At 44.4% G+C, this 25472-nt stretch overlaps 1 protein-coding gene across 4 annotated transcripts in view; it reads right to left on the bottom strand.

Annotated features, from left to right (window-relative positions):
* Positions 1-25472, bottom strand: part of hip1 (huntingtin interacting protein 1) — a 211670-nt gene that overhangs the window by 35390 nt on the left and 150808 nt on the right. For all 4 annotated transcript variants that reach the window (XR_013548945.1, XM_078422446.1, XM_078422445.1 and 1 more), the window contains exons 12-15: positions 23842-23939; positions 22992-23064; positions 19774-19957; positions 18921-19009 (exon numbers count right to left, since the gene is read on the bottom strand). Coding sequence is in view for 3 of the 4 variants with exons in the window: in XM_078422446.1 (XP_078278572.1) it covers positions 18921-19009; positions 19774-19957; positions 22992-23064; positions 23842-23939 (444 nt within the window). In the remaining variant the exon portion in view is untranslated. The remainder of the gene's footprint in view (positions 1-18920; positions 19010-19773; positions 19958-22991; positions 23065-23841; positions 23940-25472) is intronic.

Genomic DNA, 25472 nt, shown 5'->3' on the forward strand with positions numbered 1-25472 from the left:
TCTCGTTTGCAGATACTAATCCTGCTCTTCAATAATCTAGTGAGTCGAGGTACCAAACAATGGGAGCTGAGCCAGGAGTTGATGAATTACAACTGTAATCCTTGGGCTTCCTTATTGTGCAAAATGTGGGGCTGCTGTTTACATGCAAGCACCAATCCTGGGAGAAAATAAAGTCGCTCTCTCTGTTCTATTTTTAGGTTTTCTGCTCCATTTCAGGGGCAACAAGCAGAGAGATTGCTAATTTTTAGTTTAGTTTAGAGATACAGTGCTGAAACAGGCCCTTCGGCCCACCGAGTCTGCACCGACCAGCGATCCCCGCAAACCAACACTATCCTACACACAAAATGCTGGAGTAACTCAGTGGGTCAGGCAGCATCTCAGGAGAGAAGGAATGGGTGTCGAAGGGTCTCGACCCGAAACGTCACACATTCCTTCTCTCCTGATATGCTGCCTGACCCGCTGAGTTACTCCAGCATTTTGTGTCTACCTTCGATTTAAACCAGCATCTGCAGTTTTTTTTCCTACTATCCTGCACGCACTAGGCACAATTTTACATTCATGCCAAGCCAATTAACCTACAAACCTGTACATCTTTGGAGTGTGGGAGGAAACCGAAAATCTCGGAGAAAACCCACACGGTCTCGGGGAGAACGGACCAATGTACAGTCAGCACCCATAGTCGGGATTGAACCCGGGTCTCTGGCGCTGCAAACACTGTAAGGCAGCAACTCTACCTCTGCGCCACCATGCCGCCCCAAATAAAAGTAGATACTGTTGAAAGTACACAGAGATTTTATAAATATATTAAGGGAAAAAGAGTAATTAGGAAGAGAATAGGGTCCCTCAAAACACCAGGGTGGACATCCAGGGCGGAACTGCAGCAGATGGGCGAGGTCCTCGATAAATCTTTCCTCTGATTTTCCCAAGGAGAAAGACATAAACTCTAAGGAACTCAGGAAGGCTAATGGGGATATCTTTGGGACAGTCGGCATTACAGCAAAGGATGTGTTAGACATCTTAAACCATATGAAAGTAGATATATCTCCGGGACCTGATCAGGTATATTCTAAGTTAGTAAAAATGCAAATGACACTTAAATAAGTGGTATCATAAACAGGGAAGGTCATCAGGAATTCCAACGGAATTAGTTGGGCAAGCGGGCCCAGGAACGCTAAATGGAGTTTAATTTAGAAACGAGAGAGTGCTGCATTTGGGGAATTCAGACCAAGATAGAACCTTCACGGTGAATAGTAGGGCGCTGGGGGGGTGCTATAGAACAGAGAGACCAAGGACTGACTGCAAGTACACTGTTCCCTGAAAGTGGCATCATAGATAGACAGGACTGCGAGGGAAGCTTTAGGCACACTTGCCTTCATCAGTCAGGTCATTGAGTGTAGAAGTCACAAAATGCTGGAGTAACTCAGCGGGTCAGGCAGCATCTCTGGAGAAAAGGAATGGGTGACGTTCAATTTTGGTAATTCTGTAACAAGAAAGATGTCATTATGCTGGAACGGGTGCAGCGGAGATTTATGAGGATGTTGCCAGCATTCAGGGGCCTGATCCCTGGGAAGAAGTTGGGTGGGGTATGACTTTATTCCCAGGCGCACCGGAGGTTGAGGAATGATCTTATAGAGGTGTACAAAATCATGAGGGGAACAGATAGGGTGAAAGTATGGAGTCTTTTTCCCAGAGCTGGGGAATCAAGAACGACAGGGCAGACGTTTAAGGTGAGAGGGGAAAGATTTGAAGGGAACCTGAGGAAAAACATTTCCATACAGAAGGTGTACATACGTGGAAAAAGCTTCCAGAGGAATTGGTTGAATCTGGTAATAATAACAACATTTAAAAGACATTTTAACAGGTACATAGATAAAGAAAGGTTTTGTGGGATGTGTGTCAAACATAGGCAAATGGGACTAGCTTTTATGGGCATTTTGGTTGGCATGGACAAATCGAGCCACAGGGCCTGGTATCATTCTGTATGGCTTTATGACCTAGCAGGTCAGGCAGCATCACCAGAAAGAGAAACTAGAGTCAATATTTCAGGCCAATGACCTACATCAAAAAATTGTTAAATAGCAATGAAATCACGACCAGGCCTGGATTTGATTTTCTCGGCTATAAAATTAACCTCCAAATGAAGGTCCCAACCAGGTGTCATCCTGATGGACTCGTCTGAGATTTGTGTACACCAAACTATTGGGTGAGTCTTACATCCAAATGAAGAACACATATTTCACACTAAATGTAAACAGAAAACTGCATGAAACCCTCACTCCAACTCTAATAAAACTAAACTATACAAAATACCATTAGGTCAGGCAGAGCCTGTGGAGAGAAACGCAGATCTGATGAAAGCAATCAACCTGAAACACTCTTTCCATTGAAAACCACAGGCCAGAGCGCGTGACCGAGTGGTCCTGCTTCTTGCACTTCAGAACAAGAACAGAACATGCTGCAGGGCACATAGGTATATCTGACTTCCTGCCCTGCCACTTGACTCATACACTGGGTACAAGCTTATTAAAAAATTGCAGAGACAGATGCACTTCATACCTGGCTCCTCATCACTGCCTGCAGCCCAACCTGTGTTTGTGCTGTCTTGTCAAACCAACATGGCAATAACACAGGCAGTGAGTGCATTGAGAACTACATGACCAATATAGGTTTACACAGGGGTTTGGGGTGACAGTGACCATGTGGTAGGCACCAGGGGCCAGTGTGATCTGGTCCATTTACTCTTATTTTCTGAATTCTGATGAAAAATCATCAAACCTGAAACAATAACTGCTTCTATCTCGCATCAGATGTTGCTTGATCCGATGACTATTTTAAGCATTCACCAACATTGAAACAAGGACCACGTGAGCACTTGATTATCAGAACGAATTGAGATACATTTTCTGAAGGTTTGGTGGACCTGCCATTTGATTTAGCCTGTCACTTCATTAACCCGCCATCCAGTGAGGTAACTGAATGGGAGATTAGTTCTCCGTTCTACGCTGTCTCAGAATCTTATTTCTACAAAATCAGCAGCTTCCTGTAAAGCAGACAGACAAATGGCAAGCACACAGATTGAATGCCGTCTCAATGTTATGTTTTTCCCATCACTTATCTTTAATGTTTGATCTTGCAGTTATGTTTAATTTTAAGTGAAAATCCTGTGACACTTGCTTTTTATGCCCAACTTTATCACTTTTGTTATACCGGGGGTTTTGCCTGTCACACCTGAGAGTGGCAATTTTTCATTGAAAAGTGGTGTGTAATGCATTAAAGACAAGTTACTGTCCTTTCTCACCCTGTAAAATCATTAAATCCAGTCTCTCAGCTACATGAGAATCTCTTCAGCCATTTAAGCTCAGTTATTACTTTCCTGATTAATTCATTTATTTAATTTTCTCATTCCAGTATGGGCCTGCCTAGAGTTCCAACATTATTTAATTAACTGGCTTTGATATTATTTAATCTATTTAATTTAATATACTCATGCATTTACTGAATCCATCGTATCCAATTTTACATAATCTTCCAACAATAATAATTATTTGACAAAGGATTTATTACTACCTCCCAGATCTATTTGCGAAGTATTAGAATGTCCTGTAATTGGCATCCATCTAATTGCAATGATTTATGACTTTATGATTTATGGCTTCACTGTACTTTTATCTCAGACAAATATTTACAGTGCAAACTCCTTTGTAGGCTGTCACTTGCAATACTTTTGCAGGTTTTCTACTATGAGAAGATCTGAGAACGAGAGTAAGGAAATGCTGTTGTTAATTATTTAGAGCCTTGGTGAGACCACAGCTGGAGTATGTGCAGGTTTGGTCTCATTATCTTTAATAAAAGATAAACTTGCCACATAGGTAATGCAATAAAACTTTACATGGGATGGCAGGTTTGCCACATAAGGAGATATTATATAGACGAGACTTGTATTCTCCAAAGCTTAGAAGAATGAGAGATCTCATTGAAACAAAATTCTTGCAGGATTTGACAGAGTGAACACAGTATTCCCTTCGGCTGAGGAACCAAGAGACATTGTTGCAGAATGAGAGATAAGCCACTTAGTATTGAAATTAGAAATTCATTCAGAAAAGGATGGAGAATCTTAGGAATTCGCTGGCCTGAAAGGTTGTGACGCTGACATTAATTTCATTCAAAACAGCTGGATAAATCTCTGGATGTTGAGTGAATGTAAGGATAGTACGGGACAGTGGAGCCGAGGTAGAATAGCCATGATACTGAAGATTGGCACAGCAGGCTCAAAGGGCCAGTGGTTTAAGCTTGCTCCTAATTTTAATACTCTTTTATCATCTTGTCCTGCCACATAGACTATAAACTTTCTTCATTCTTCTCCTGTCAAATGGGGGTCTTCCAGTCAACAACATTTATAATATTAATCATTTATCTGTGTTGGGAAAAGGGTGCTATTTTTAAGGGGAAAAAAGTGAAATTGTGTTTTATGTGAAACATGTGTAATACTAAGCAAATACATAGCCAACACTCTTCACAATATATAAGCAGTGACAAGCAAAAGCTCCAACAATGAAAGTAGCAAGCTGGAACAAACTCAAAGGTGTCAAATAATTTTTTTCAGAATGTCTAAAGGACAATGCTGTTAATTTTCAGGCATGGTACTCATCCCATTCACAAATACACACTACTGATTTATTTCTGTCTCGCTGTTATACTCTGTCCCTATATTGGTATTTTCTACTGCCCTCTTAATTTACCAGTGTCCCTACCGTTCTATTAATTAATTGATCTGGTAATATAAAAATTGAAACCTCATGGAGATGCTGAGCCATTCATTAATTAATTTGGGAAGATAGTGTCCAATTAAATAGTTAATTCAGTGTTTGTTGCAGCAATTTATTCTGTTGCTGATAAATTCTTTATTGATTTGAACACGGCTACTTCACTTTTATTTATTGGCCCACTATCAGTTCCATGAATTAATCTGGTGTGTCCTTGGCTCCAAAATTCAATACAGTTGCATGATTTAATTATACCAGTGTACTGTTTGTACTATAAAGTTATAAAAGTTACTGCTGCCGCCCCATAGATTTATTTTAAGTTCAGTCTCAGAAAATGGGCGGATGGAGGGAATCACTCAGGTCTGAATTATCCATGATGATGAAAACAGTTTGATCAACATTGTTGAAGCTGTACTCATCCAAATAGATGGAGATTATTCCATTACATTCCTGGATTGTACCTTGAAGACACTGGAAAGATTCTAGGGAAGTCAGTGTACTCAATCAAGAAACCGCTATGTTTATGTGATAAGTTTCTCACAAAATGCTGGAGTAACTCAGCAGGTCAGGCAGCATCACAGGAGGGAAGGAATGGGTGACGTTTCGGGTCGAGACCCTTCTTCAGACAGATGTCAGGGGGGGCGGGACAAAGAAAGGATATAGATAGAGGGAGGAAGACAGAGGGAGAACTGGGAAGGGGGAGGGGAAGAGAGGGACAGAGGAACTATCTAAAGTTGGAGAAGCCAATGTTCATACCGCTGGGCTGCAAGCTGCCCAAGCGAAATATGAGGTGCTGTTCCTCCAATTTCCGGTGGGCCTCACTATGGCACTGGAGGCCCATGACAGAAAGGTCAGACTAGGAGTGGGAGGGGGAATTGAAGTGTTCAGCCACCGGGAGATCAGGTTGGTTAAGGCGGACTGAGCAAAGGTGTTGAGCGAAACGATCGCCGAGCCTGCGTTTGGGTCTCGCCGATGTAGACAAGTTGACATCTAGTGGTGTCACTAACTTCCTACACTATTAAGTTTCTGTTCAATAATGTTTTTGATGATATAAGATCATAAGTGATCATAAGTCCCGTGACTCTAGTCTGAAGAATGGTCTCGACCCGAAACGTCACCCATTCCCTCTCTCCAGAGATGCTGCTTGTCCAGCTGAGTTACTCCAGCATTTTATGTCTATCTTCGGTTGAAACCAGCATCAAGATTCAAGATTCAAGATTCAATTTATTGTCACATGTACCAATGAAGGTACAGTGAAAATTGAGTTACCATACAGCCATACTAAGTAAAAAGCAACAAGACACACAGCCACATAAAATATAATTTAACATAAACATCCACCACAGCTGATTCCACATTCCTCATTGTGACGGAAGATAATAAAGTTCAATCAGCTTCCTCTTTGTTCACCCGCTGTCGGAGCTGTTGAACCATCCGCAGTCGCCGACTGTCCGAGGCCCTCGCGTCGGGATGATCGAAACTCCAGCGTCGGGACGGATTGAAACACTCCCCGGGGCATTGGAGCTCCCGAATCGGCCTCTTCTTACCAGAGACCGCGGGCTCCACGATGATAAAGCCCCGCGGTTGGAGCTCTCCACAGTCGATCCTCGACAAAGGATCGCAGCTCCACGATGTTAAAGTTGCGCCACGCCCGCGGTTTGAAGCGCCGGGCCAGTCTCTATGAAAAGGCTGCACCACCCCATGATGTTAGGCCACAGAGGGGACGGAGATAAAATACGGAGAAAAATCGCATCTCCGTCAAGGTAAGAGATTGAAAAAAGGTTCCCCCAATCCCCCCCCACACCCCCCACATAAAACAAACTGAGAAACACTAAAACATACTTTTAACACATACTTAAAATAATAAAAAACAGTCGAAGGACATACAGACTGCTGGCGAGGCAGCCATTGTGGTGGCGCCACCCGATGGAGATTCCTTCCTACACGTCCAAAAGGTCGCCTGCTTCACGAAGGAACCAGCAGAAATTGGCATTGCTCATTGGATTGTTGTCTCAATGAGAGCAGACTGTGGTGCAGAATATAGACATTTTGAAATCTGCTATGAAATTAATGTACTGCTTGGAAGCAAAAGCGATAGAATAAGACAGGTCTGATGACTCTGTCACAGCCCACATTAGCTCGAGGGATACACAGATCATATTCCCTTGGAGGAAGTGCTTGAAATGCTCACTGATGTTCCAGGATTTTGAGGAATTTGCAGCAATCTCATTGAAATCTTTACAATTCTTTGATGCGCAGATGCTGTCCACTTGCTTCTCTTTTCGTAGATTTTGCTTGACCTGCTGAGTGTTTCCAGCATTTTCTGCTTCTATTTTAGTTTTCCCAGGTCTGCAGTTATCGACTATTTCTTCTTGTAATGTATTCCCCCTGTTTGGGCAGCATAGAGTTAAGGATCCTATTCTCTGGATTGACAGGTCTGCTACTTAATATGCAATGTGAAATTTCTTCAATCCTGGGCTGTGAAACTTTGGACTCATATGCATTAGTTGTAGATGTTATGTTGATTCACAATTGAAATTTATGGATTTTAGACACTAAAGAAATTAAGAGATATGATGGGACCAATGTAGATGAACCAATGCAGCCACTAGTCTGACTATGACTCTGACTTGAGGTATGTATTTGTTTTACACCTCATCCTCCACCCAGCTCCATTTTGAAAATTGTAACCCCTCCACCTTTTTCCAAGTTCAGCTTTTGTTTGAAATACATGGGAAAATGGTAGAGATTCTGCCTTACAACACCAGAGGCCCGGGTTCGATCCTGACTGATGGGTATTGCCAGTACAGTGTTTGTACGTTCTCCCTGTGACCTGCGTGGATTTTCTCCCGGTTCTCCAGTTTCCTCCCTTCCAAAGACGTACAGGTTGGGAGGCTAAATGGAATGCTAAAAATTGTAAATTGTCCCTAGTGTGTGTAGTATAGTGTAGGTATGCAGGGATGGCTGGTCGGTTCGGACTCGGTTGGCTGAAGGGCTTGTTTCCACGCTGCATCTCTAAACTAAAAACGATTTACCTTTCTAAACAGCATCATGGGTGTTCGCCAGCAGATGGCGCATGAATTGCAGAAATCAAGCAGAATTTTTTGCCTATTTAAATTTTATAAAACTGAAATCTTCAAGCAGTTATTCTGAATTATTATGAACCCAAAATTCACAAACCACTTACGCGGCCTAATAGACACCTCATCCAGATTAGCAGCCACTCCACGAAGCCATAGATCCCGTTTACTGCAACTCCGCCACAGAGCTAAGTATGGGCTCCACCCCAAATTCCAGCTTGTTCAGACTGACTTTCAGCTAGATGTCCCAGCACAATTTTATTGTGATTTCAATAATCTGATCATGCCTGTCATGTCATCGCAATTATATATTCATAAGGATTCTATAAAATTTCACTGATTTAAATTTGTTGCACTGGAATGCACTAGTGCCAACTCAAATTACTGTTTTAACAAGTATTAAAAACATACAGACACTAATGCTGGAGTAACTCAGCGGGTCAGCATGTCTGATTTGCTGAGTTATTCCAGCACGTTGTGTCTTTTTTTATAAACCAGCATCTGCAGTTCCTTGTGTCTACACTTCAAAATTAAAACATAGGTTGGAGTGGTGATGGTGTCACAAGTTTCAGGTTCAGATGTGGATAATCCACCTGGGTATTACTGGTTCCTGTATAGATGCAACCCTGAGGTGAACATCTGCTTTCTGCACGAGTCTAATCACCTACTTCAGCCAAGATTTCCAGCATCTGCAATTTTGTGATTTATGTGACAAGATGTCGCTGCTTCAGACACAATGGTATGAAATATATGACTGGTGCAATAAAGATTTAATTACATTCCTGACATGTCTTGGAGATGGCGGATAGGATATGATGTTCAAAAGATGAATCACTTGCTGCAGGATGAAGAAGGGTCTCAACCCGAAACGTCGCCCATTCCTTCTCTCCTGAGATGCTGCCTGACCTGCTGAGTTACTCCAGCATTTTGTGAATAAATACCTTCGATTTGTACCAGCATCTGCAGTTATTTTCTTACACTTGCTGCAGGATAGTCAGCCTCAGACCTATGACCTGACCCATTCCTTCTTTGCTTCTCTCCAGAGATGCTGCCTGTCCCGTTGAGTTACTCCAGCATTTTGTGTCTATCTCAGACCTATTCTGTTGCCAAGGTACTTCTGGCTGGTCCAGTCGAGCGTCTGGTCGATGGTGATTTTCTGTTTGTTGATGTGGGAGAGGGGGGGGGGGGGGGGGGGGGTGGAACTCAAAGATGGTCATGCCCCTGAATGTTAAAGGCGTTCAGGGTAGGTGTTTAGACAGTTTCCTATTGGATATGGGCATTGATTAACACTCCTGTAGAACAAATGTTACTTGCAACTTATCATCCCATGCTTGAAATGTCTTGGTCTTCTTGGACTGCTTCTGCTCTGAGGATATGTGAATGCATTTGAACATTGTTCAATCATCAGCAAACATCCCCCACCTCTGAACTTGTGATGGAAGGAAGGTCAACAATGGATGAGTTAAAGATGATTGGATCTAGGCATGATGATGAGGAACTCCTGCAGTCATATCCTGCGCTTGGATAACTAACTGCAATCACCTTTCCCTGTGTAAGGTCTGACTCCAACCATTGGAGGATTTCCCCTAGATGCCCATTGACATTGTAACAGTTTTAGTAGGATTCTTAATGCTATGCTCTGTCAAATGCTGCCAAAACTGCCTAAGGGGCAGTTACTCTCACCTGCCCACTGAAATTCCACTCTTTGGTGTTCATATTAAGACCAAGGATGAAATTAAATCCAGAGTCAAATAAACTTGACAAAACACAAACTGGGCATCAGCAGGCAGGTTATTGGTGAGTAAATGCCACCAGATGGCATTGTCAATGACATTTCATTACTACACTAATAATTCTGAGTAGATTGATTGGGCAGTAATTAGTCTGATTGGGTTTGGCCTGCTCTTTGTGTGCAGGACATACCTGTGCAATTTGCTGCAAGGTTCGTCAAGTCTATTGTTACATGCATGAGTACAAGTTAGGTAAATACTAGTGTTGTATACTCTAGGCACAATATAACAGACCACACAATATGTTAATGCACCAATTAAAGATCCACAATGAAGTGGCCTGAAACATTAGCTGTACTGAGCTGACAGCGTAGCCTTCTCTGGCTTCCAAGAGATAAATTAAAGTGGTTTGTGGTCCGTAAAGGCCACAAATAGGCGGCCTTCTAAAAAATACCTAAAGTGGCGGACAGCTAAATAGAGAGCCAGAAGCTCTCGGTCAAAGGCGCTATACTTCAGCTCAGCCGTATTAAGCTGTCGGCTGAAAAACGCCAAGGGCTGCCAACCGCCATCTACATGTTGTTCCAAAACCCCTCCCACCGCCACGTCCGACGCATCGACCGTCAGGGCCGTGGGGGCTGAGGCACTTGGGTGGACGAGCATGGTGGCGTCTGCCAGAGCCACTTTAGCTGCCTCAAAGGCCGTCTCCGCGGCCTCAGACCACTCCAACTCGACAGGTTTGCCTGCGAGACACTGGAAGAGCGGACGCATGACCCGTGCCGCTGCCGGCACGAACCTGTGATAGAAATTCACCATGCCCACGAACTCCTGCAACCCCTTTACTGTGGTGGGTCGCGGGAAGGCACGAACAGCCTCCACCTTGTCAGGCAAAGGAGTGGCGCCGGCTGAGGTGATCCGGTGTCCTAAGAAATCAATAGAGGGGAGGCCAAATTGACACTTGGAGGGGTGGATGATGAGCCCGTGGTCTTGAAGCCGCCGGAACACGGTCCGCAAATGGACCAGGTGTTCTCGCACCGAGCGACTGGCGACCAGGATATCATCCAAATAAATGAAAACAAAAGACAAATCCCGACCCACACGGTCCATAAGCCGCTGGAAAGCCTGTGCCGCGTTTTTCAAACCGAAAGGCATACGCAACCATTCGAACAACCCGAACGGAGTGATCGTGGCAGTCTTTGGTATGTCTCCCGGATGCACAGGGATCTGGTGGTAGCCCCGCACCAAATCAATTTTGGAGAATACTATGGCACCTTCCAGCCCAGACGAGAAGTCCTGGATGTGCGGTATGGGGTAGCGGTCCGCCGTGGTGACGGCGTTAAGGCGCCGGTAATCCCCACATGGTCTCCACCCCCCAGATGCTTTGGAGACTATATGCAACGGAGAGGCCCACGGGCTGTCGGACCGACGGACAATGCCCATTTGTTCCATCTTCTGAAATTCTTCACGTGCTACCCTGAGTTTGTCCGGCGGCAATCTCCGGGCCCTCGCGAAAACGGGGGGCCCCTCAGTGGGAATGTGATGGACAACGCCGTGCCTTGCAAAAGGGGCATCAAAACGCTGAACGAGCAGCTCCGGAAACTCAGCCAGGACCGCAGCATACGGGTCGGAGGCCGCGACACCGGCCTGGACAGTCGGGCTGGGCGGGGTGGCCGGCGGTGGAGCAGCGGGCTCATCGCTGCTAGCGGAGGGTCGAAGGCCTTTACCTCGGACATCGGGAACTAGCGAAAAGGCCCAGAGGAAATCTGCGCCCAGGATCGCTTGACCGACTTCCGCGTGCGGGTGCCTAAAGCCAGAGACATTGCCCGCGTACCATACGTGCGGATGGGGCTACTGTTAACCGCGATGAGGGTAGGCCCTCTCTTACCCGATCGGGCTTCGAGGTCGGTCGGCGGTACAATGCTGACTATGGCTCCCGTGTCGACCAAGAATTCTGTGTCCGTGAATCGATCTCGGACGTAGAGGCGTCGGTTCTGGCCAATCGCAACCGCCTCTATGTACGATCGGCCGAGGCATTTCCCGAGAAGGTGCACGGTGAGCGGCAGTTGCGGGATTCTCCACCCCATCTCAGATGATAATAACACCAGCCGCGCTTGTGCGGATCTTTTTGGCGGGGTTTTGGAGAAATGGCGGGAGTCGCGGCGTCATCTTGGTGCCGTTGCGGGCTGCCCGATGGTGCCAAGACCCTGTTGATCGAACTATGTTTTTTCGATTTGGACGCCATGAGCGCATCGGCTTTCTCCGCGTATGCCACGGGGTCCTTAAAAGAACAATCCGTGAGCATAAGCCTAACATGTTCTGGAAGTTGCTCTCGGAATGCCTGCTCGAACATGAGGCAATCCTTGTGCTCACCTGCCAGCGCCAACATTTCAGCCATGAGGGCGGACGGCAGCTGATCTCCGAGATCCGGTAGGTGCATAAGCCTCTCAGCTCGATCATGCCTACTGAATCTGAAGGTTCGAAGCATGAGTACCTTCAGTGCCTCGTACTTGCCGTCTGCAGGAGGGGAGGTGATGAACTGCATCACCCGCACGGACGTCTCAGGCGGTAGGGCGCTGACCAGGTAATAATACTTCGTCTCGTCCACCGAGATGTTTCTTAGGTGGAACTGAGCTTCCGCATGGGCAAACCAAAGGTGGGGTTGATGTGCCCAAAACGGAGGAAGATGAACGCTGACCGCGTTTAGCTGCGGTACGCCGGGCGTTGGAACCGAAGAAGGGGCGTCTTGTCCCTCTATGGTAGATGATCGGCTAGATCACGTCGGGGTCACCAATATGGCGAGTCTGGAGGCTTGTTCTTTGTTAAAGAAGTTTATTGCGGCAGCAATATTCGATTACAAAGTATAACAAACGAAATTACAGACAACCATTAAATCAAACTGTTCGCTTCGAAGTTCTCTTCCCACTGCTTGGTTTTGGGCGCCAAAACCACCACCTGACCTAGCTGGCCAATCCGAGGGTTCGACTCTCAGGACCAATCCCTATGGTCGCTACAACCTCCTACATATTCTTCAACTAACTTGTTGATAAATGTAAGTTTCACCTAGGATTCAGTTCATTGCAGATGCTTATCAAAGCTACTGCTTAGCTGTAGGAACAAAAGAGGCTGCAAGGCAAAACTGGGTCAAATCAATCACATGGAATGAGGGAGCCTTTTGCAGAGCCACAGACTTAAACACTAAGCACCTTCTGTCCATCCTACCACTCAAGTCTCTCGTACATCAAACCTTCCTTAATTTCCTCATGTATAGGAAGGAACTGCAGATGCTGGTTTAAACCAGAGATAGACACAAAAAGCTGAAGTAACTCAGCGGGGCAGGCAGCATCTCTGGAGAGAAGGAATGGGTGATGTTTCGGGTTGAGACCCTTCTTCAGACTTCCTTATCATGTGTTCCTTATAATTTCCTTATCCTTACCAGCAAGTATTACAATATTCTCTTTCCTAGAATGAAACATCTTGATCAGTACAGTTGGCTCCCGATGACCAACGTCATCAATATTAATCTACTGGAGAATTGATTGATGACATCAGCTTGCACCACCACTAACAGAGATGAGCTCAACAAGTTCTGGCTCTACCTCAGTTCTTGCATTTGAACAGCCAAAGTGGATAGTTATAAGAAATCCCAATGAAAGGGCTCCCGATAGGAGATTTTAAAATATGACAAGCAAATTAAAATGCAAAGAATTAAAACAAAACATAAAAGTCACCAAGTCAGTCAAATTCAGTTGCTTTTCCCTTGTATTCAATCATTCTTTGAAATTCATTTTGCTTTACCTCCCTTCCATCAGAGGTAATTCACTCATCCTCCCTTTCCATGCTGACTCCAGGTTATAATGTCCTCCCCAGTCACTCTTTGATTAACCAGAGTGTTTCTGGCACTGCAGCCCCACTCTCTGGGATTACCTTCTCATTATTTTCTCATCAACCTGAAAACCCTTTGAAGAATCTTTTCTTTCATCCAAGTCTTGTGTCGCCACAACTCTCCAGTTCCTTTTCCTTTTGTCTGCTCACTGCTCAGCCGTGTTAAGTTACTCAGGTATATTATTCTGTGCCAGGATCTCCATTAAAAACTGCTGCTGTTCGTTCCTATCTTATCACAATAATGTTGCAGGATATATAGCGGTTAAGCTAATCAGAGATGAAAGGAATGAGCAATAGTTTGTGAAACAGCTTCCGTTACTTCAGAGCTTCAGAAATAAGCCCTTGCACCTTTTACAGTATCACTTGTTCATGTATAATATCGCCCGCCATATTCAATTTCTTAAATCAGCTGTTCTTAGCGTTTTGCTGTTAAAATTAAATCTTGCATTGGCCCTAAATTAATGGCCCGGATTGTGTTAAATGATTCCAAAAGGACCCGTCGGCTGGCTTCACATGCCTTGGCATTATGCTTGGTGTAAGACGAAAGTCTGATACAAACTGGAGGTCTGGTGCAGGTGCATCTTACAGTCTCCTGTGTTGCTGTCATTGAGCCCAGCGACAAAGGAGAAACATGAGAGCAGGGTCTGACCTTCAGCCTCACATCAGGATGAAGATTGCCTCCAAATGGTAACCATTCCCATTTGAAAAACATAATTCCTGCCTTGGCTTACCTTAATTCAATATTTTTTAATTTGTTACAGTTTTGACTACATTTTAATATACTTTTTATTGAAACATGTTTGAATGATTGTAATAATCTCTGACTATAAAAGGCATTTGAAAAATGCCTCTGATAACCTCCTCGCCCCATATGTCACATCATTGCTTGGCTCTCAGATTCAAAGGCCAGCTTGTCTGGCTCTCCACATCTGCAAACTAAGGGTCAGAGGATGGGAACAGCAGGTGTTGATCGCAAAGGGGCTGGATCTGGGAGAGCCAGGCTCCATACATCTAATTTAGAGTCATAGAGTCATATAGCATGGAAACAGATCCTTCAGCCCAACTTGCCCAAACTGACCAACATGTCCCATCTACACTTGTCCCAGCTGCCAGCGTTTGGCCCATATCACTCTAAACTGAAATAAAATCTTGGCTTCAATCAAACTTCCTCAAACTCAATTGCAACAAATCTGAAATCATCATCATTGGTCCAAAAATGTTCACCAAATCCACCCAAAACTTCATCCTCAACATTGATGGTCTCCCAGTATCCACCTCACCTCACATCCGGAATCTTGGAATCATCCTTGATCAAACCCTCTCCTTCGACAAACACATCAAACACATCACAAAGACAGCCTTCTTCCACCTCAAAAACATTGCCCGTCTCCGTCCATCCCTCTCCTCCACAGCTGCAGAAACCCTCATCCACGCCTTCATCACCTCCCGTCTGGACTACTGCAACAGCCTCCTCTATGGCGCACCCTCAAAAATCATCAATAAACTTCAATACATTCAAAACTCCGCTGCCCATCTACTCACACACACCTCGATCCGTGACCATATCACCCCCGTCCTTTATAAACTCCACTGGCTCCCCATCCCCCAGAGAATCCAGTACAAAATCCTCCTCATAACCTACAAAGCTCTCCATAACCTGGCCCCATCCTACCTGACCGACCTCCTCCACAGGCACACTCCCACCTGCACCCTCCGCTCTGCCGCTGCCAATCTCCTATCCCCCCACATCCGGACTAAACTCAGATCCTGGGGGGACAGGGCTTTCTCCATTGCTGCTCCCACCCTATGGAACTCACTACCCCAAACCGTTAGAGACTCCCCCACACTCACCACATTCAAAACATCGCTGAAGTCTCACCTGTTCAGTACTGCCTTCAACCACTGAAGGTCACCTCACCTTCTGTCTCCTTTCTCTGTTCATTTATTTATTTACTTATTTATCTATTTATTAATTTCCCTATGTTCCCAAAATCTCTGTAAAGCGTCTTTGAGTATATGAAAAGCGCTATATAAATAAAATGTATTATTATTATTATTATTATTAAACCTGTCCTATCAACGTACCTGTCTAAATGGTGCGATGGTACCTAATACCTACATTAACAGAGTACATTAAAACAGCACATTTCCACAATCTTCATTCAGTGATCCCACCACCAGCCATATCTTCCCATCCCCACCGCTTTCCCCAGAGACCGCTCTCTCCGCAACTCTTTTCCCACCCAAACCACTCCCTCCCCAGGTACCTTCGCTGCAGATGTAACACTTGCCCCTATGCTCCTTCACATCCATCCAGGGACCCCAGAAGTCCATCCAGGTGTGACTAATATTCACATACACCTCCTCTAACCTCAGCTGCTGCATTCAGTGCCCAGGATGTGCGACCCATCAGCAAGACCAAGCATAGACTAGGCGACTGTTTTGCTGAACACATGTGCTCAGTCTGCCAAGGTCTGCTGGGTCTCCTGGTTTGTAAACATTTTAAATCCCCCTCCCATTTCCATACTGACCTTACCATCCTGGGTCTCCTCTATTGTCAGTCCATACACAAACTGGGTTGCGTACAACCCAATTCAATGAGCATTGAAGCCTCCACTTTACTACTCCCCCTCTCTTTTTTCCCCTCACTCTTCCCTGTATCCCACCTGGATGCACACCCACTTCTTCCTTTCCTGCCAACCCCCTTCCACCGATTCCTTCCTCTGGCCCCACATTTCACACCTCTTTTATCTTTATATCCTGGTCTCACATTCTGTCTTTTCATCTGTGCCCTTTGTCCAATTATCTGCCAATCATAAACACCCCTCACCCGTGTCTATCTATCACATGCCAGGTTTTGTCCCAACCCCACCTTCCAGCTTTCTCCCTCCTAATACAATCAGTTTGAAGGAGGGTCCGACCCGAAACATCACCGATCCATGTTCTCTAGAGATGCTGCCAAACCCGCTGAGTCACTCCAGCACTCTGTTTTGTTTTGTAAACCAGTATCTGCATTTCTGTGTGTCTTCTAAAATAGTGCTTGTGCCCCTCCCTCCCCCTCCCCCCCTCCCCCCTCCCCCCTCCCCCTCCCTCCCCCCTCCCCCCTCCCCCCTCCTCCCCCCTCCTCCCCCCCCTCCCTCCTCCCCCAATTCTGGTGGTTCCAATTCATTTTGTTAACAGGGATAATTATGTAACCAATGTATGCCATTTTAACTACCGAAGGTTACGGAGTGTTTAAATGTCAGGTGCACCATTACTGGTAAACAGACAGTCAGGCCATAAAATGTTATCAACACCCGTCTTTCAGGAGGGCCATATCAGCAAACCAGACACTGCCTTGGTCTACTCACTCGCCTCAGAATCACAAGCTTGCAACCTCAAGTCCCACTCCAGAGACCTGTGTGGAAACCTTAGCTGAACAAACCTTGCAGTACTCAGTAAGTTCCACAAAGCCAGAGATTTAAACAGTAAATTGAGGGCCCAGCTAACCCTACAGATGGACATGAAGATTCATGTCACACTAAAGCAGAGGAGCTCTCCCAATATCCACAGCATTAATTACAATTTCATTTTCAACCACCTGACTAACGTGGTCTCTACACTGCAACAACAGCAGCACTCAAAAAGCACTTTGTGGAACTATAAATGATGCAAAATTAATGCAAGATGCTCTTTCTCTTGCATTAGCTAAGAGCCAAATGTGCACTCAGAGGACCAATAGTTCAATAGAGCCCATAAACCTTCATTTCCCAGAGAAATAAAGCCAAATCCAACACAGGATTTACAGCCATGTTGCGTTAAAGCAATCCAAAATCCGTAGGGCAAATTTCTCAAGGGAACAGGGCCAATAGGAAAACTGTAGAAAGAAGATTCAGGAGTGAGACTTTGATAGTGTGTCTTTTACAATCTCTGGAGTTCCCAAGAGGTTCAACACCAAGGAAAAACTTTATTTGTCTGGTCACTGTTGCAATACAGGAAACATTCCTTGGGCAGGCTAGGACTTTATTTCATGAAGCACAGGGGGACGAGGGGTGATCTTATAGAGGTGTATAAGATCAGGATGGAATAGATAGGGTAAATACACAGTCTTTTACCCAGGGTACGGGAATCAAGAACCAGGTGACATAGGTTTAACATGAGAATCGAAGGATTTAATAGTAAACTGAGAGGCAACCTTTTCACACAGGTGGTGGGTATATGCAATGAGATGCCAGAGGAGGTAGTTAAGGCAGGTACTATAATAATATTTAACATAGAAAACATAGAAAACAGGTGCAGGAGGAGGCCATTCGGCCCTTCGAGCCAGCACCACCATTCATTGTGATCATGGCTGATCGTCCCCAATCAATACCCCGTGCCTGCCTTCTCCCCATATCCCTTGATTCCACTAGCCCCTAGAGCTCTATCTAACTCTCTCTTAAATCCATTAAAAAGATATTTGGATAGGTACATGGATAGGAAAAAGATGGAGGGATTTGGACCAAACGCAGGCAGGTGGAACTAGTGCAGGTGGGGCATCTTGGTCGGCATGGGTAAGTTAGGGCAAAGGCCTCGTTCCGTGCTGTATGACTCTGTCTATGTGAACAACCATAATTTCTTGCCCAGATAGCTTGACTGTGGTTGAATAAACGAGGGATAAAGATTGACTTGGGTTGGAAATGTCTCACATATGCCCTTCTCTCCTTCAAAAAAGTGATGTGAACTGTTTATGTCCAACTACATTACAATACAATACAATACATCTTTATTGTCATTGTACAGGGGTACAACGAGATTGGGAGTGCACATAAGGTATTGTTTAAATATTTCATCCAAAACACAGCTGTTTTGAGAATGTCGCACTCCCACAGTACCACACTAAAGTGTTAACGCAGACATTTGAGGGTAAGTAGAGAGAAATTTGGCTTTTTGGGGAAATCCAGGAGAAAGGGGAAAGTCAAAAGGTTATCGCCAAATCTATCAGTGGCAACATTAAAAAGCAATTCCACACATGGAGTTCTTCTACACGTAGCAAATAATGCTCGGGTTGACATTGGACATAGGAGTAGCATTAGGCCATTCAGCCCATTGACTACTCCGCCAGTCAATCACGGCTGATCTATTTTTCCTTCTCAACCCTATTCTCCTGCCTTCTCCCCATAACCTTCAAGATCGGGAGATTTTGTTGAGGGATGTGGGAAGAAGTTGGCTTTGTGGCTTTAGGTCACAGGTCAGTCATGATCCTACTGAATGGCAAAACAGGCTCAAAGACTAAATGACCTCATATTTCTCTGCAATGAACTTTGAATTAATAACCTTCATACTCAGAGTGAAGAGTGCTACCAACGAAGCTGCAGACATCAACCAACGTATAATTTTACCCACCTGTAGCTATTTCAAAGCTGTAACAGTTTTCAACCTTCTTATGCCTGCTAGACACTCAATTTGACCATGCTGTAAAATCAGGCTGGTGTTCTGGAGGGACTCACCTTCCGGAGCAAGTCTGCATGATTTTGAACCAGTTCGGTGTACTTCTCCTTCAACTTTGTGTATCTTTGTTCATTCGCTTGAGCTTTTCCTGGGAGATGAAAAGAAACAAAAAAAACTCAATCATCCCATCTCAAATTTGTCACTGAGGTTAGTATTTTTGAAGCATCAAAATGTTTAAATGTAGTCAACTAAGCATAGTTCTTCACTGGCCGCAGTCAAAAATCCAGTGGGCCGCAAGGTGTATGGTTCAACCCTGAACTGATCCATTGATCTCAGACTGGTGGGTGCTACCAACCATAATTTGCCTGAGTAACAAAACAAGAGACACGGGTCGTTACCAATCGTAATTACTATTTCATGGCCCCACTGGAAAATGGACTTGTGTGAACGTCAGGGGAAGAGGTTGTAGCGCAATATAGTAGGGAAGTTTCCCACAGAGATACAGCCACTAGTTGCACTCTGATGGAAGAGTTACTGCTTTCTGAAGCGGATGAAAGGGATTCTGTAATTCTTTGAATGCTGTGGAACGCTTTCACCAAGTTTCAGATCCCGATAAAAAATGGACTCTGAAGAGATGCGAAAGGGACCAAAGTGATCATCATTGAACCGCACACAGCATCTTAAAGTGCGAAGAAACACCCAGAAGGTTGGCCCTGAGGTCAAATCTGATTATACGTACTGGATGAAAACAGTGATCCCTGGCTGACTGGTGAAGACCATCACTAGATTCAATCAGATTATATTTTTAACATCATTCATTACATCAACAGAGGCATGGCAGTCAGATACAACCGCCACCATGCATTTACAGGAACTAATCTCATCAGGCTCTGACGCGAATTTGGAACTCACGTTCGATTTCCGTGAGGCTCCTCTGGGCTTTCTCCGTGACATCTTGCTTCTTTTTCACCTCCTCGAGTTCAGCCTTCACAAACTCATTCTCATCCAAAGCCTGCTGCTTCAGGTGTCGCTGCTCGGCCAGCTCAGCCTCCAACTCATTCATGCGTCCCCTCAGCTGTAGGATCAGGCGCTTGCTCTGAAGTGAGAGGAGCAGAGTGGGATTGAGGACCTCCGGTTTTAACATGTAGAAATTAAACATGCAAAACAAGGCAGACCCAAAGTAACAGCAGAGAAGCTGTAAGCTGTTGGTTGGCACACACCTGCAAAAAGCCCGAGGATAGGGTTTTTTTTAAAGATTAAAAGTGTGCCTTTGCTGAAATGAGTAACTATTAAATTTAGGTTTATAAAAGCCTGTAGGTTATAGAAGAAGGGAGCAACAGAGAGAGTTGAGGTATACCGGAGATTGAGGAGAGCAAATTAGAACAGAAGAATTAGAATCTGGTAAATAGTAAGTTGGACTGGGTATTAGCTGTTTATAGAAGAACACTTTCAGAAGATAAAATAAAGGGAAGAAGCTTCAGAGCGAGAAAACAAGTGAGCGAGACAGTAATGAGCAAGAGAATAGTATACAAGGATATGCACGCAAGTCAAAGGCAAGAAATGAACCTAAATTTTCATCACTTCAGGCCTTGTGCTAAAATTAGCTTAGCTGTTCTTATCACCATCAAAGTTACCTGATGCGCCTGGAACAACAAGCTATTAATCCTGAGCACAAAGATTTCCATCTATGTAACCAATATTCTCCATCACATCTGTGAAAAGTGGAATATATACTCCAAAGAGAGGCAGAGATCCAAGAGCTTCCCCGTCAATGTCTGAGTTACTTGGGACCAACAGATCATCAACAAGATGATCGTTAAAAGAACCAACATTGAATTACAGGCTTCAGTGGCTGTGGCTGGAGTGTGGAAGTCAAGTTCATAAGCCAAAGGGCATGAACGAAGTGCCTGCTCAGAACAACTGGCAGCAGACAGAAAGCCTAAAACTCACACATGAGATTCAACCTTCTCACCGACACGGTCAAACCGTGCCCACGAGGATTAGTTCAGTGAAGCTGGGTTAAGATCACGGGAGTTATTTTGGAGAGCAACTATTGTATAGCTTGCATACCCAATCTGAGCTTGACAGAACCCAACCACGTATGTTGGGTTCAGGTCAAGGACAATCAAGAACCACCAAAGTTATAAGTCCATGGGCAGGTCGAGCTCCTTATAACTTCGCATGCTAAAGTACAGTACTGTGGAACATGATACGGCTGTCTACCCACAAACAGCATGAGAGTCTTTGTGGCACGGGAGCTTCTATTCCTTGACAAACAGATTCCCCTGTTATGTTTGGTTACCCAACCCAAGCATTGCAACTATCCACGCAAGGTCAGGTATTAAAAAGATTCTCAAGCCCTTGGGCTTCAATTAACTGTGGGGAGGTCAGTTTCTGGTCAGGTTTGCTGGTCTGGTGTCAGGGGTTACGGGGAGAAGGCAGGAGAATGGGGTTAAGAGGGAAAGATAAATCAGCCATGATTGAATGGCAGAGTAGACTTGATGGGCTGAATTGTCTAATTCTGCTCCTATCACTTATGAGCTTTATCCCTGAGTGGACAGTACACAAGGGAGATAGACACAAAATGCTGGAGTAACTCAGCGGGACAGGCAGCATCTCGGAAGTCTGACGAAGGGTCTCGATCCAAAATGTCACCCATTCCTTCTCTCCTGAGATGCTGTCTGTCCCACTGAGTTACTCCAACATTTTGGGTCTATCTTCGGTTTTTTCACACAGAGAGTGGTGAATCTGTGGAATTCTCTGCCACAGAAGGTAGTTGAGGCCAGTTCATTGGCTATATTTAAGAGGGAGTTAGATGTGGCCCTTGTGGCTAAAGGGATCAGGGGGTATGGAGAGAAGGCAGGTACGGGATACTGAGTTGGATGATCAGCCATGATCATATTGAATGGCGGTGCAGGCTCGAAGGGCCGAATGGCCTACTCCTGCACCTATTTTCTATGTTTCTATGTAAACCAGCATGTACGGTTTCTTGGTACACAAGGGAGACCAGGCCCGGACCCACTGCTTGACCATCAAACTGACCTAACGCACCACTGCCCAACACCCCCGATTGACAGTGTGTTGTGTTTCCTTCGTAAGATGTCGGACAATTTTCTAACTGGCTTGATTTCAATGATTAATAGGTCAGTTAAAATGTCAGACAGAGTCTCAAAACTAATCAAATGCTATTATTTCCACAAAATTACTACCCTTTAGGCACAAATGTTCTATCCAGACGATGTCCACATACAAATAGACTAACCCTATAATTCTACTGCTGGAAGCTTTCCACAGTCCAAGTCAACACAGTATGAAAACAGCATTCAGACCCTAATGACATAATTGCAGCGACAGTCAAATGATCTGATTATAGTAGTTTCCAGGAACCACAGTCCCTTTGCTCATGGGTTCATTCAGGACTTGAAGGAAAATAATAGCTCCTGATAAGACCTAAGCCAGTTCCTAGTTCACATAAACTTGGAGCACCATGCAGTGCTAATTCCAGCTTACTTTAGATTGAGTTGGCAATGAGCGGCTGCAGTTAGGATGTTAGAAACAATATATTGGCTGCATCAAGCATGGGATCTATCGGGTAGACAGGAGCAGAATTACTGCTGCCAAGATTGCTGGTCATCTATACTCTAGCCAAACTATTTCTTTCAGCAAGGTCCAAGGCAGAGTCGACAATGGGGAGGCCAACACCCAAGCTCATCAGCACGTGCAGTGCAGGGCTTTTCCCAGTGCAAAAGGTTCACTGTGCTGATAGAGCAGGTTTGAAATCAGGTGAGGCCTGGACCCAAGGTTCAATCGGCAACTTAAAACTAACTTGTTTTCTCACATTCCATTTCTGAAAGGACAATAAATTAGTTTATCTTTCCACACATTTCCTGACCTGCTGAGTCTTTCTAGCATTTTGTTATTATGGCAGCCAGGTTGAAAAAGGCCAAAGACTGCAAATGCACAATGGCCATGACCTTAGTGAATGTCATCTGGGACTTTCACTGGAATCAGTTTTTATGAGAACTTGTGGTATTATTGTAAGTTGGAACTGTTGATCAACAGGTAAATCATTTTGTTTTCTCAAATCTATGGTGTAACTTGTACACTAGCAGAGTAAAACGACAACCCACCTCCGCTTTAAAACTCGCCAACTCATCCTTTAGAGCTGCGATCTCCTTGTAGAGTTGGTCAATCAACTTATCCCTGGAAATAAACAGATTTACAAGATCAATGAGTACATTTTACTCCTAAAATCTATCATATCATATCATATCATATATATACAGCCGGAAACAGGCCTTTTCGGCCCTCCAAGTCCGTGCCGCCCAGTGATCCCCGTACATTAACACTATCCTACACCCACTAGGGACAATTTTTACATTTACCCAGCCAATTAACCTACATACCTGTACGTCTTTGACTATGTCAATTGGCAGGAGACAAGCATGGACAGTTAGCAGCCAAGAGAACCAGAATTGCCACATGATAAATGAAGCTTACTTTATCATTGGACCTTTCGCCTTCTGATACCACCAACTCACAATGGACGCACAGCACCATTTGCCCACTGGAATTTTGCCATTCTTTACTTTCTGCAGGAGTCACTGTCTGGCAGTGGGGTGTTGCAAGCTGTTCTGAACTTTGCCCTCTAAACAAAGATTACTGAAGCTAATGGCAGCCATCTGCTCAATTTGGATCAACTAACATGTTGCAGACCTTGAGCAGAATTTACAGTTTATTCCCACCTGGGTGGATTTGGAACAGCTCCTTTTTTTGTCTAGGCCTCATTAGTATGCATCAAGAACATTAAATATCCAAGGGCCAACTCCAGATTGATTTCTGCCATTTGCCCGTATATTTAAAACATGAAGACTCACTCTATGAAGCCCCACAATTACCAACTGGATATCAGCTGGAGGTATCCATCATTAATTATCGAACACATTTACTCCAAAATTCAAGTTAGATCAATACCCTTACCTTTCATCCTTAGACATTCCATTCTGATTATTAAAATTGAATGGGTCAGTGGGCCCAGTACTTCCAAAGAGGTCATCAAATTTATTCTCAAATAAATCCTGCAAGGAAGAGGGTTAAAACTTGTTAAAGGCAACCACAGTTACTGATCCACTCACACGAGTAAATAATGAAAACCAGCCTAAGAGTAAAAGGCAGAAGTTACATGTCTGTTCAGAAATACACACGATGATCATTCACTGAAAGAGGAACGCAAGAACATAGTAGCAGGTGTAGGTCATCAGCCTGTTGAAGCCTGCTCTACCATTTAATATGATCATGGCTAATCTAAGCAAAAGAAGAAATGGATCAAAGTTAGTCAAAGAAATTCCCAACAACTTCTGACCAACAATTTTGATTTTCATGTTTTTATGGTCCAATTTCCAAAAACAATTCCTCTTTTGAGGAAGTCACTTACCCCTGAATAGGTGACTTCATCCAGTTACCAAATCAACAACCATTCTCTTATAATACTGCACATCAATTACGAACCAACGTGTTCTCAGTACTGCAGGGGCCATAGCTGCACCTGATCATATCCATTCATTCATATGCTGAGAAAGATCACCAATGTAGCAGAAACCCTGGCTGCATTTGTTTTCTGCTCCATCCTAACGGCACTTTGCCAACCTAACATGTTTCCTAACATCGCACAATGGCCAAATGCAGCACGGAATTAAAAAACCTGAAACTACAGATTTGTCACCTGCCCAAGAAAGGATCAATTTCACAGTGGATCTTATACAAACAAATTGAGACTCTAATTCAAGGCAAACCAATGAAAAAGTTGCAGAGGTGATAGAAAACACCAACATTTTACCCACAGCAAATAAAAGATATACAACCTACTTAAGGATGGACAGAAATGTATGAAAACAGATGGTGGAATCTATTAAGAATAAACAGCAACAGTGCTCATGCAAGATGATATTCATAGCACATTTAGTGAGGTTTATCATCCCAAAGCCCTTTGTACAAATGTAACCAGAATGGGGCACCCAGCCACAAAAGGACATAAGGAGAAGTGACTAAAAGCTCGATCTAATTTAATTGTAAAGAAACATCACAAAGGAAGAGAGAAGAGAGGTTCAGGTCAGGAATTCCATAACTTAGGTCCTGGGTAGTTGAAGGAACCACATAAATAATGAAAGACGATCTGTTGGCAGAACAGCTGGCAGTGGAATGACTGTGACAGGAAGAGAAAGCCTGCAAAGTTAAAAGCCCACATCTACAGAAAGTGATAAAATCCAATCGACTGAAGCAAAATACAGATAACTGGTCACAAAGAAGAAGCTGGGACTGCAAGGTGGAAGTGGGCAGGACAGTGGCGAAGGCAGATTTACGAGCCAGTTAAACAGCAGAGCTGAGAGCCTGGATTCTCCTGTCATTATTATAATGCTGGCATTAAATCAAAACTGATTCCAGAATTTAGGCCCTTTTAAGACCAATCTACCAACCACTGAAAGAACAGCAAATCATTCTTCTGAAAAGGCTGAATTTGCTCACCACTCTTGCTTCCTGAATAACAGAAGCAGATGGAGTTACTCTGATGAGACAATGGTGTAAGTTTCTAGTCACGACTCAGCTCCTGAAAC

The sequence above is a fragment of the Rhinoraja longicauda genome, chromosome 26, assembly GCF_053455715.1.
Source record: "Rhinoraja longicauda isolate Sanriku21f chromosome 26, sRhiLon1.1, whole genome shotgun sequence".
In the NCBI taxonomy this organism is placed as follows: Eukaryota; Metazoa; Chordata; class Chondrichthyes; order Rajiformes; family Arhynchobatidae; genus Rhinoraja; species Rhinoraja longicauda.